This window comes from Cibotium barometz, chromosome 29, assembly GCF_041138505.1.
Source record: "Cibotium barometz isolate CiBa-2024 chromosome 29, ASM4113850v1, whole genome shotgun sequence".
Taxonomy (NCBI): Eukaryota; Viridiplantae; Streptophyta; class Polypodiopsida; order Cyatheales; family Cibotiaceae; genus Cibotium; species Cibotium barometz.
The window spans coordinates 48,377,829-48,389,404 of record NC_141074.1 but is presented as its reverse complement, the minus strand read 5'-3'; the positions used below and the strand labels follow the sequence as shown (position 1 = coordinate 48,389,404).

Below are 11,576 nucleotides of genomic sequence, written 5' to 3'. Positions count from 1 at the left end.
ATGCAATTGTATATGTAACATTCTCACAAACATACATCCACACCAACAAGTTATAAATCTCAGATTCTCTGCACAGACTGTCCAGCAACTAAATTTCTACCTTTGCAGTGATGGGGCATATATAGTCAAAATCGACACTTTCAAATAGTGCCTTTAGAATACTTGTAGAGCCAAATGGAGCCCGAAATAGGCTCGAATTACACTGAAACCTTTTAATTTGTAGTTAATTGTACACAATAGTGTCTTCATCCTTCACCCACTAGGAGGATGCCCCAATCTAAGAGACAGTGACTTCCCTGTCTCCCTAGAGCTCTCACAACTACGTTCCAAAATCAAAGAGAGAAAGAGATGAAAATATCTTTACCGATGTACTGCTTCCTTACTTGCCTTGTTCTTGCCTCTTGCTTGCCTTCTTAGCTTTCACATGAATTGGAGCTCTGATACCATAAAGAGAATGGAGAGAGAGCGTGAGTTCCTTAGTCATGTGTATGTATGAAATTAGTGCACACACAAAAAAAAACGTTTTTAAAGAAAAAGGACACGGTTGGAATATGACCAATGTTCCATAACCAAAATCCTATGATTGGTGTATTTTATAGCTAAAAATGTTAAATTTTCATTAGTTTTCCTCAAGTTAGAATATGACCCTTGTCAAGGGGCTACACACCAATTCAATCCAACTCACCCAACCTTTTTGGTGTCTTTATTTGAGAAATTTACGATATTTTTGGAAGAAGAAATGTAGGATGGGCTCCTAAAGCGTCCTAATAGAGAAGAAAAACTGTACCAAAGGTAGACGTTCAAAAGGTATTTCTAAAGTTTTGACATGTGATATGTATGAGCATTTATGGGGGTGAGCTCTTTTTGCTAATCTAATCACTTGACACGAGCCTGGCACTTGCAAAAAGTCTGGTGATAGAATCTAGAGCTCTCTCATACACACAGACAAGCGCTACACACAGACAAGCGCTCTCTCTCGCTCTCTCACACACACAAGCTCTCTCTCACACACTCACACGCCCGCTCTCCCCCCCTCTCTCTCTCACACACACAGAAACACCCAGGTACCCCAGTTCTTTCCTTTGGCAACGTTGGCTTCTCTGTAGAATGACAAATCATGCAAATGGGACCGAGATTGCAAACGAGACTTTACGCAAACCTCTTCTGCATCCACCAGAAACCAATGGCAGCGGCTGCGACATCGCAGAGACCTACAACTGGCTTGGAAAACCATCCTCCCAAACAAGCAAGCTTGGCGGAAACAAGACACTCATCTTCACTCTCGGTAATCCACTTACTTAAGCACTAAAACCTGGTTTTATTCCTCGGTAATCTGAGATTAATGCCCGCGTATTGTATGTGCAGGCACCATATGCTTGTCATACATTGCCTACTTTGGCATATTTTTCAACATTGTTCTCTTCTTCATAGATGTGTTGGATGCGGGCAACGCGTCGGCAGCCAACAATGCCAACTACTGGCTGGGCACCCAGTTTGTTTGTGCAATTTTTGGAGCTTTCGTTGCTGAGGCATCACTTGGGCGTCTCTGGGCCTGTGCATTCTTTTTGGTCGTTAATGTGCTGGTGGGTTAGCTCATGATAATTAATGTTTGGTTACCCCCCTAACTTGATCAGTTGGAGACAATTACAGACAGACCACACCTTCACATTCTAAACCATGGTTTAGAGGTTGATGAGCTTAGATTATATAACCTAAACCCTAATCAGCTCTTGCACATATAGATTAAGATAGCCAAACCTTCATCAAGGTTTAAACCTTAAGGTACTTGCATAAATTATGGTTTAGGTAAAGAACCCCCAAATGTTAATCATGGTTTGGTCGTTAATGTGCTGGTGGGTTAGCTCATGATAATTAATGTTTGGTTAACCCCCTAATTTGATCAGTTGGAGACAATTAGAGCCCACACCTTCACATTCTAATGGGTAGCATTTGATCAGATGGAGACAATTAGGTCACAATTAGGGCTGCTACACCTATGGGTTAAACCGCTTACAAGTTATGCATTAATCTCCAACCTTACGTACATGATTATGTATGGCTACTTACATGGTATGGGTTGTGTTTGGCAGGGCATTCTACTGATGACAATTTCAGTAATTTCTATGTTATCTGAAGGCGAAACGATTCCTGCAGGGAACAGGGCGTTTTTCTATGTGGCGATGTACTTGGTTGCATTGGGAATGGGGGCGTTCCAACCAGCATTGCAGTCGTTGGGGGCAGATCAATTTGAAACAGTGGCTCAGAAATCCAACTTCTTCACATGGTATTTGGTGCTGGACAATGTGGGGATGGTGCTGGCAGACACAATGATGGTGTATATAATGACCAACAAGGGGTGGGCGGTTGGGTTCTGGGTGTGCACAGCCATGGCCGGAGCCACAGTGGTGCTCTTCTTTGCAGGCTTGCCCTTCTACAAGCAGCTCCGCCACCATGGTGGCAACCCCTACGCCCAAGCTCTGCAAGTCATGGTCTCTGCTATCAGGAAATGGAAGGTGAAGGCACCCCTCGATAACCATCTCCTTTACGAGAACCCTCTTGTTGACGACGATGGCTCTGCGAACGGCAAATTGCAGCACACTCAAAGTTGGAGGTAACATTCTTTAGCTTAACGTCTCAATAATTTCCCTAAATGGATATTATCGATGAACATGATGCCCTGCACATGTTGCAGCTGTTGCCACTTCCCTATAAGGAAAGAAATACAAGGGCTTTCACACGCTCACGTTAACTTGGTCATTTCACGTCCCCTATATTCTTGGCACTCTTTGTGGGTGAGATTTGCCATGTTCTCCAGTTGGGCCAAAAAATAGAGTAGTTGAGTGCATAGCTACACCCGTTTTTGAGCGCATTTTGGCCGCACAATCCTTGGAAAATTTCAAAATGCCCATCAAAATTACACTAAAGTACAACAAAACTTGCTATATATTACTAAACCCGTCAATTTTGAAGGGCAAGGGTGCCCGTCAAGAATCAAGTCTGATTGCGTGCACTAAACTCGTGTTTTTTCCGTGCAATGCTTGAAGGCTCATACCTCCATAAGTTGGCCCTAGTTCTAGACAAAATCCTTTCCTACTTCACCATAGGTAGAAGTCCAGGTGCTTTAGAAGTTACAACTAAGAAAAAAAGGTGCAAAAGTTGCCGAAAAAGGGGATAGGAGGTCCCCCATCCATCCGAGAAAAGGGAGTGAGTTTGTAAATACCTTTAGTGATCTTTTGTGGAGTTGTTTCCCACACATTTCTTACTTTTCAACCGCTCTATGAGTGGCATTTTTTTCTGGCGAGCGAAGGGGATACTGAATTTTAGATGCCACTAGATGCTGGGCTAATGCCATTTGAACCCCTCTTGGCAAGATTGTAGTCTTTTCTTACTCTTTGGTTTTCTTCTTTACTATAAGCTTTTGGGTCGCTAGTGACCAAACACACTTGATGGAGGGAACAAGCGCATCGTGGTATGACCGAGGACTTATGGGTTTAGTTAGTACTTTTCTTGAGAAGGGTAGATTGTACAAAACAAGCAAATGTAGGGAACACTATACGCTACCGAACATCAAAGTTTCTGAAGTTTGGAAGTTTCGAAAATCTCTATAGCCCAAGCCTCGAAGATTCTCTTAAGCTAGGCTCATAGAGGATAATAGAAGGCTTATAGGGTGCTTTTCCTAGGGTGAAGGGACTAGTAACAAAATGGGTGCATGTAAGACCCCCCCCCTCGTCCCCCCTATTTCAATGTTGATTCATAAGTTGAATAAAATTTTGCTATTCCACACGTGTCAAATTGTATATTTGTGGGGTGCTTCATATGTATCTTGATGCATGTTGGCAAGTGGACTAGAGGTATTCTTTAACCAATAATAGAATATGTGTGCCCCACCCTACCCCACCCCACCCCAAGTCTAGTATATAAGAGGACATATTTCAATTATTTAAAACTAAAATAAGCGCAAGCGCTGGCCAACCTTTATTTGATTTTTGTTCACTCTTTCTTGCTTTTCCTCTCCTTCTTCATGTGTCCCCATCAATCAGTTTCTTTGTCTCTTTCAAATGTGTCCCCATCAATCGGTTTCTTTGTCTCTTTCAAATGTGGTGAGTTTTGTATTTTTTTTGCCCCTTAACATTTGCTTTAGGTGTGGCTTGGAGTTTCTTAGGGACACTTAAGAGTCTTAAAAGGGGAGGTTCACATGACTTCAAAATATTGTCCATTGGTGCTAACGCTATGCCCAAGCACAAGAGGCCTCGAAAAGGCTCCTACTCCCTCGAGCACGAGTGCTTCACAACCTTTAGAAACAATGCAAAACCAATGTCAACCTTCAAAATGAGTGCCAATGAAGCTATGCAAAACTTGCAACTCTACTACGTCAAAATGAACTAGAGTAATTCTAAAAAGACCATTGCCTCCAAAGGGGAAAACAATCGTTGCCACTCCCCATTTTGCAAGGGATAATTGACTCCAAGCATTCATTCTCCTATTTGTGAAGTTAGTATAGTTAGAAATGTGGTGATTGAGGGAGAGATGTGTTTTCTTTTTCTTTTTTTGGGGGGGTTTGTTTTTTGTGTGGATATGTGCATCTTGTATGGTTCTTTTTATTCAAAGGTTTTTTTGTAATGGGAGGAATATAAACGTGGAATCTTGAGTCATTTAATGGTTCACATTCATGTAGATAGTTTTTGGGTCACATGAAAAGCATGGATAGTGCCTTGAGCAAATAGCTTGAAAATTTAAGGCGTTATGTACTATTACTATTTTTAAATTGAATTATATAAAAAGCTCAATAGCACAAAGTTTTAAGTTTGACTTGAAAGAAAACCATAATGCCTTGGTTAGTGTGCAAAAATAAAAGGTTCACCCAATTTCCAAATGTTGAGAAACCTTCACCTCTAAATATTGGAGATATTTATTATTTTTAAAATATGTGAAGCCATTTAAAAAAAAACCTCTCAAAATCTAGGAATTTTGAAAACTTTAACTGCAGAATTTGCTCTTATTGTTCAAATTTGAGTGGTGCAAAATACATTGAAGCGGTTTTTTTCACATGTTGGCTTTAACCTTCTTTAAATATACAATGCCTTTATTTTTTTATTATGGTTTTTTGTTCACAAATGTTATATGCATTTTGTAAAAAATTGGAGATAGTTTCTTTGTTTTAATCTCATGCTCTCTCTTTGAAAGATTGGATGTATTTCTTTAATAATTTGTCATATCGTCTTGCTCAAGAATACCAAAAAGGAAAAACTTAAACCTAACTGCCGGTTAAAACATGTAGTTACCGGTTATAAAAGTGTTGGGTGATGTGAGCGAGCTGGCATCTGTAGGTTTCTCGACAAGGCTGCCACTGTGACAGAGAGCGAGCAAGCGCCGAGAGACCCATGGAGGCTGTGCACGGTGACGCAGGTGGAGGCTGTGAAGCAGGTAGGCCCAGATTAAAAGCCTTTAAACGTAATTAGTGAACCCTAATCCTATGCGTAAGCCGTAGATTGAATAGTAATGCGATTCTTGGTCTTTCTGCAGGTGTTGCGGCTGTTGCCCGTTTGGGGCTGCAACATCATCTTCTACACCATCTATTCGCAAGCCGGGACTTTCTTCATCGAGCAGGGCCTGCTCATGGACACCAGAATGGGCGGCTCCTTCCACATGGAGGCGGCCACCATGAACATGTTCAACTTGGCGGTTGTCATCTTCGGCCCGCCCATCTACGACTGGCTCTTTGTCCCCATCGCTCGCAAGTTCAGCGGTTTCTCACGTGGCCTTACGCCTTTGCAGCGGATGGGCGGGGGCTTCATTCTGAGCGCTGTGTCCATGGCCATGGCAGCCGTCGTGGAGACTCTCCGGCTACGCAGGTCGTCGTCGTCATCGTCAGAACTAACCATCTTCTGGCAAGCTCCCCAGTATTTAACGTTGGGTTCCGCCCAGTTTCTGGGCGCCATTGCTCAGCTGGAGTTCTTCTACATGGAGGCGCCCGAGTCCTTGCGAAGCCTGGGCAGCTCCTTCTATGGGACCGCCATAGCTCTGGGCAACTACTTCAGCTCTGTTCTAGTCATTGCGGTCAACGCGGCCACCTCCGCCACCGGCCGAGCTTGGATACCCCGGGACCTCAACCAAGGCCACCTCGACTACTTCTTTTGGCTCCTCGCCGGCCTCACCGTCCTCAACGTCATCGTCTTCCTCTTCTGTGCCAACTCCTTCCAACACGCCCACCCCCATGAGTACCAAGCGTCCCCTTCCACCACTCCTCCCTCCCCTTAACCGCTCTTCATCATATTTTTCAAATTCTTGGTTACAATAATGTTATTTACAGGATGGTCACAAAACTTATCACTCATTGTTGATCTTGTTTTTAGAGATTCACTGATACCAACTCTCAAAGTCCAAAAACCAAAAGAAAAATTGAGAGAGAAAACATGGGTTCAACAGGGGTAAATCGTACCTTGTGCAAGGGAACATGTTTCTTATATTACCTTGTGTACGTTTCTTATATTATAAAGCTAGATGTTTGATACAACTAGAAAAAGAAGCCTAAAAGAATGTTTGAATCCTAACTTTTATGATGAGTCTTTCAATGTCATATATAGTGTTTGATCTCTTTTAGCTTCCCTACTTTTCTAGGATTAGTGCCCTCTCAATTCGCTTAAATAGTAGAACATACAACTTTTATTGATAATGTACACCTTCACACGCTTGTACCATAAAAAGCAAACAAATGTAATCCAAACAATTTGAAAAATGATCAACATATAGATTTTGACTACATCATGCATTTTGCATATTAGTTTACGTTCGAAGGAACATAAACATTCCATAGAACAATGGTGTGTCAAAAATAATACATGCAAAGATGAAACCAAGCAAGCTTGATACCAAGCATGTAAGTTCAAGATGGTAAATTTTCTTATATGAATAGGATTTGGGACTTCAATAGGTGATCAAAAAGAGCCAGAGATTGTTGAAGAAAATCCCACTCCACAATAAGTGCATGTATATAAAGCAGGGCATAAAAGAGTCAGAAAGGTGATGTATTGGTTGTCTGTATTTGTGTGATAGACTCTATGATTGTGCATATATAGGATGTACAAACGTCTAAGGAGGATTGGACACCTTGGAAAGATGTACAATACAAACACTTAAGCTCAGAAGATGCAACTAAAGCAGGAGCTACATAATGTGACCAGAAGAAAGATGAGTGTAAATGATTACTCGATGAAAGTCAAAAGGTTTGTAGATGCCCTTGCTTCTATTGGATCACTAGTAGATGATGATGATATGGTATCCGTGATCTTAAATGGTCGATGAAGCTGAGTGTATATGATTACTTATTATAGATACCCTTTCTTCTATTGGTGGATGACTAATAGATGATGATGATATGGCATTTGTGAACGTGAATGGCCTTGCCATACAGTCAGTTTCAAACCTCCATTGGCATTTGAGAGCAGTCAGTGATTTTCAAACCTCCATTGGCATTTGAGAGCAGTCAGTGATTTTCAAGAAGTGCTCATTCATATAAGGACATGAATCTTGGGGGAGAAATTCACATGAGCAGGTCTTCTACTTAGATGCATGTAGAGGTAGAGGTAGATTGTTATCTAGAGGATGTGGTGGTGCTGGTCTATTTGGAAATCAAAACCAAAGGCAATAACTACAACAAGGAAATTAGTTTTATACATGCGAAAGAGGCTACTCTAGAGGCATGGGGAGCTAGAGAGACCGAGTTGGTCACTAAAGTAATTAAAATGTAAATAGCATGGAGCGATATTACTATGGAAAATCAGGGAACATTAAAAAGGATTATTATAAAAGGTAGAATGATATCAAAAGCGAAAAGTTACAACAAGGCAATTGTGCATCATCGAGTAAATAGGGTGATGACAGAAGTGAGCAGTTGTTTATGATGCAACACATGCTCAGTTCCATGACAGGAGATGTGTTAAGATTGGGAGATCTTTGGTATATGGATCGGGAGACATCAAAAGTGGAAAGTTGCAGCAAGGAAACTATGCATCATCAAGTAAATAGGGTGATAACAGTTGTTTGTGATACAACACAATGCTCAATTTCACGACATGAGATGTGTCAGGATCAGGAGATATTTGGTATGTCGAATTTGGCACCTCTAACCACATGAACAATTATGGTAAGTGGTTTAAACACATGCAAAAAATGAAAAAACTAGGGTTTGTGAAAACATGTGATTATACTGTGCACCCCATTATGCATGTTGGTAAAGTGCCATTATCTATGCAAGATGACAAAATGAAGTAACGATAAACCTGCTAGTGGCTTTATGTTTTCTTTTGGAAGTGTTGTTGTGAGTTAGAGCAGTAAGAAATAGCCAACAATTGCCTTGTTGAGTACAGGGGTAGAGTATAGAGGCACTGCTATGGTAGCTTATGGGGCAGCTTGTGAGGTAGCCTGGTTTCAAAATCTACTTGGTGATATGGTTGAGCCCATGGTGGATAGGATCGTTATCATTTATTGATTGTGACAATATGAGTAGTAACCCAGTCTATCATGCTAGGATGAAACACATTCAGGTGCACTATCATTTTGTGATGAGAGAGAAGGTTTTAGTAGGTGTTGTGAATTTGGTTTATATCAACATAGAGGATCAAGTGACTAAAATCTTCACAAAGGTATTAGGTACATAGAATCTCCGCAAGTTTAGGAGCTTACTTAGAGTGCAATGTGTGGAGTTGAGTTTGAGAGAGGGAGAGTGTTAAGATATCCAACTTAACTAATACTGCAAACATTGATAAGCCGCCTAGGTGATAGCTTTTGCACTTACACCACTAGCATGGTTAGTGAGATTATGGGTGATATGTCGGCAGTGGTTTGCAGATTGTGTAATAACTACTTTGGTGTATTACAGTTATGGCTTAGTTATAGCGCCAACCCATGTAGTCGGGTTTACACTACTATAGAGCGACCTTTGTATGTTATAGTAGGAGAGTACTTTCCCTTATAGTATGTACTTTTCTCTCTTTATGTTACTAGTTGTAGAAAGAAAAGAGATGTCAGGACCTTAAGAAACTTGGAGAAGGAAAAGCTAATTTCTTAACATAAAAATTAGAGCATAACATATACTTGCATAAATTAAAAGCATAAACCTTAATAAACCAAATAAAATAACCAAGAGAGATAGAATAGAGGTTACTGAGAAGAGTGGGTTGAATCTCCCTTGGGTAGAGTGTGGTCCCCTTGTACCACTCTCCTATATTTATATATTTGTTTCCAAAAAGTTAATCCCAAAAACAAAGCACAAGCGCTTTTGAGTTTATGAGCATGTAAGATCTATAAAAATATAGCAAGCATTATAAAGTCTTGGGTCTATCAAAAGTATAAAATACTATTTGGTATGTACAAAGGTATGAGGCCTTAGCCTTACAAAAACATAGATGCCTAAATATGAAACCATAAAAGGTGTTCACATGTCTTCCAGTTGTTTAAACACATTAATCCTAACCATATCATATTAGCGCGCACACAGCTTGATTAAACACATTAATCTGGTAAATGAGATAAATAAAATACGCATCTAAAATAAAATATCTTGAAATAAAAGAATGGGTGTTCCTGTAAGAATATGCAGAACAGAGAGAGAGAGAGAGAGAGAGAGAGAGAGAGAGAGAGAGAGAGAGAGAGAGAGAGAGAGAAGCGTATAACTCTGCAATATACACAAGAAAATCCCAGAATACAATGTGTAGAGTGTGGGAGGCAAGGGGCCATTTTATATGGCCCTAGGGCAGCTAGTCGGCCTGCTGAAAATAGCCGATAGCAAGTACTACTGGGGCCATTTTATATGGCCCCAGGGTAGCTAGTCGGCCTGCTGAAAATAGCCGATAGCAAGTACTACTGCCCACGACCAGATCAGTGCCAGTCGGCCAGCTCCTTGCAGCAGCAGCAGTCGGCCAGCTCCCTCTGTAGGAGTCGGCCAGCTCCCTGCAACCAGTTGGCCAGCACACAGGGGAAAGCCGGGGGCAACAGAGCAGTCGGACATCCCTCCACACCTGGGAAATATATGAAAAGTGGGAAAAAATGAGAAAACACCTAAATCGGGCAGGCACACCCACAACAGAGGCCTTGGTGTAAATATACAGACAGGAGATGCTGCTAACACCCCCTCTCAGCTCTTGGATGTGGAACCAACCCCAGTGAGCTGGAGTGCTGCCGGAGCATAGCCTGAGGTAGAGACTTCGTGAAGAGGTCCGCTGCATTGTCCTCCGTCAAACAATAGAGAAGCAAGATGTCACCAGCCAAAATCTTCTCACGAACAAAGTGATATTGTATCTCTATGTGCTTGGTTCGGGCATGGAAGACTGGGTTCAAAGCAATAGCTATACAGCTCTAGTTATCGCATTGGATGACCGTGGGATCCTTCTGTGGAAACCCAATCTCGCCAAGCAACCTTCATAGCCACACAACCTCGCAAGTAGCACCACAAGAAGCCTGGTACTCTGTCTCTGTCGAGACAAGGCAATAGTTGGCTGCCTCTTACTACTCCATGAAACCGCTCCTGAGTCGAGAAAAAAACTATAGCCTGATGTGGATCTCCTGATGTGGATCTCCTCCCAAATCTGAGTCACTCCAACCTTGGAGTTTGACTCCATCCTTAAATCCCCCTCCCGCATAAAAGAGTCCAAGATCCTTTGTACCCTGCAGATAGTGCAAGATCTGCAATCTTGTGTCCCAATGAGACTCTTTACGATGTCTGCATGAATGAGCTCAACAGCCCCACAGAAAAGCTCAAGTCCAATCTGGTGTTCACCAACTAGAGCAATGAACCAACCAGCTTCCAGTATAGAGAGGCATCAATTGGCTCACAAGGATCATTCATTGTAAGCTTCGTGTTTGGGTCCATCGGCAACGTGATAGGCTTGCAGTTCTCCATCCCAAAGGCCTCAAGCAACTCATGAACATACCGCTATCTGCTGAGAGACAAAAAACCCCCTCTGGGTTTGCCAGATCTCCAATCCCAAGAAGAAGTGGAGTAAGCCTAAGTCGGTCATCTCAAACTCCTTTGACAAGGCAGCCTTTGTCACTCCAATGTGCTCCATATGGCCGCCGGTGAGAATGAGGTCATCCACATAAAGGATGATTAGCGTGACCATGCAGTGTTCTTGAAAAGAGATATAGGTTGGGATATGCAACCGATCTCTAAAATCCAGCCCATAGAAATAAGGAATCAATCTTCTTATTCCAAGCCGTGGGAGCTTGTTTAAGACCATACAAGGCCTTCCGTAACCTGTAAACCATCCCTTGTGATCCTGGAACCTCAAAGCCTAGAGGCTGCTCAACATACACCTCCTCCTACAGGTCACCATTAAGGAACACAGATTTAACATCCATCTGATATACGAGCCACCGTTGAGAAGAAGCAAGGGCAAGAACAGTCTGAATCGTGGTCATCCTCGCTGGCGGTGTAAAGGTATCCTCATAGTCGATGCCGGGCCGCTGAGCACAACCCTTAGCCACACAAGTCTGGCTTTGTGTTTGTCCACCGACCCATCTAACGTATACTTGGTCTTAAAGACCCACTTGACACCAATGACAAACCATTCCGATGGCCT

The 11,576-nt window shown here is 42.1% G+C and overlaps 1 protein-coding gene across 1 annotated transcript; it reads left to right on the top strand.

The window, feature by feature from the left end:
• The first annotated feature begins 926 nt into the window (after positions 1-926).
• On the top strand, positions 927-6,508 carry LOC147622287 (protein NRT1/ PTR FAMILY 8.2-like). The gene is made up of 5 exons (XM_086823386.1): positions 927-1,285; positions 1,366-1,583; positions 2,091-2,611; positions 5,328-5,424; positions 5,524-6,508. The coding sequence occupies exons 1-5, from the start codon at positions 1,108-1,110 to the stop codon at positions 6,256-6,258; spliced, it is 1,749 nt and encodes a 582-aa protein (XP_086679512.1). The 5' UTR covers positions 927-1,107; the 3' UTR covers positions 6,259-6,508.
• Positions 6,509-11,576: the final 5,068 nt, after the last annotated feature.

What these genes read in the sequence shown, in the direction of transcription:
- LOC147622287 (XM_086823386.1), top strand. Translation starts at nt 1,108, where the DNA reads ATGACAAATCATGCAAATGGGACCGAGATTGCAAACGAGACTTTACGC. An exon ending in GACACTCATCTTCACTCTCG is followed by an intron (nt 1,286 to 1,365) that starts GTAATCCACTTA and finishes TTGTATGTGCAG; the next exon opens with GCACCATATGCTTGTCATAC. An exon ending in CAGCACACTCAAAGTTGGAG is followed by an intron (nt 2,612 to 5,327) that starts GTAACATTCTTT and finishes TGGCATCTGTAG; the next exon opens with GTTTCTCGACAAGGCTGCCA.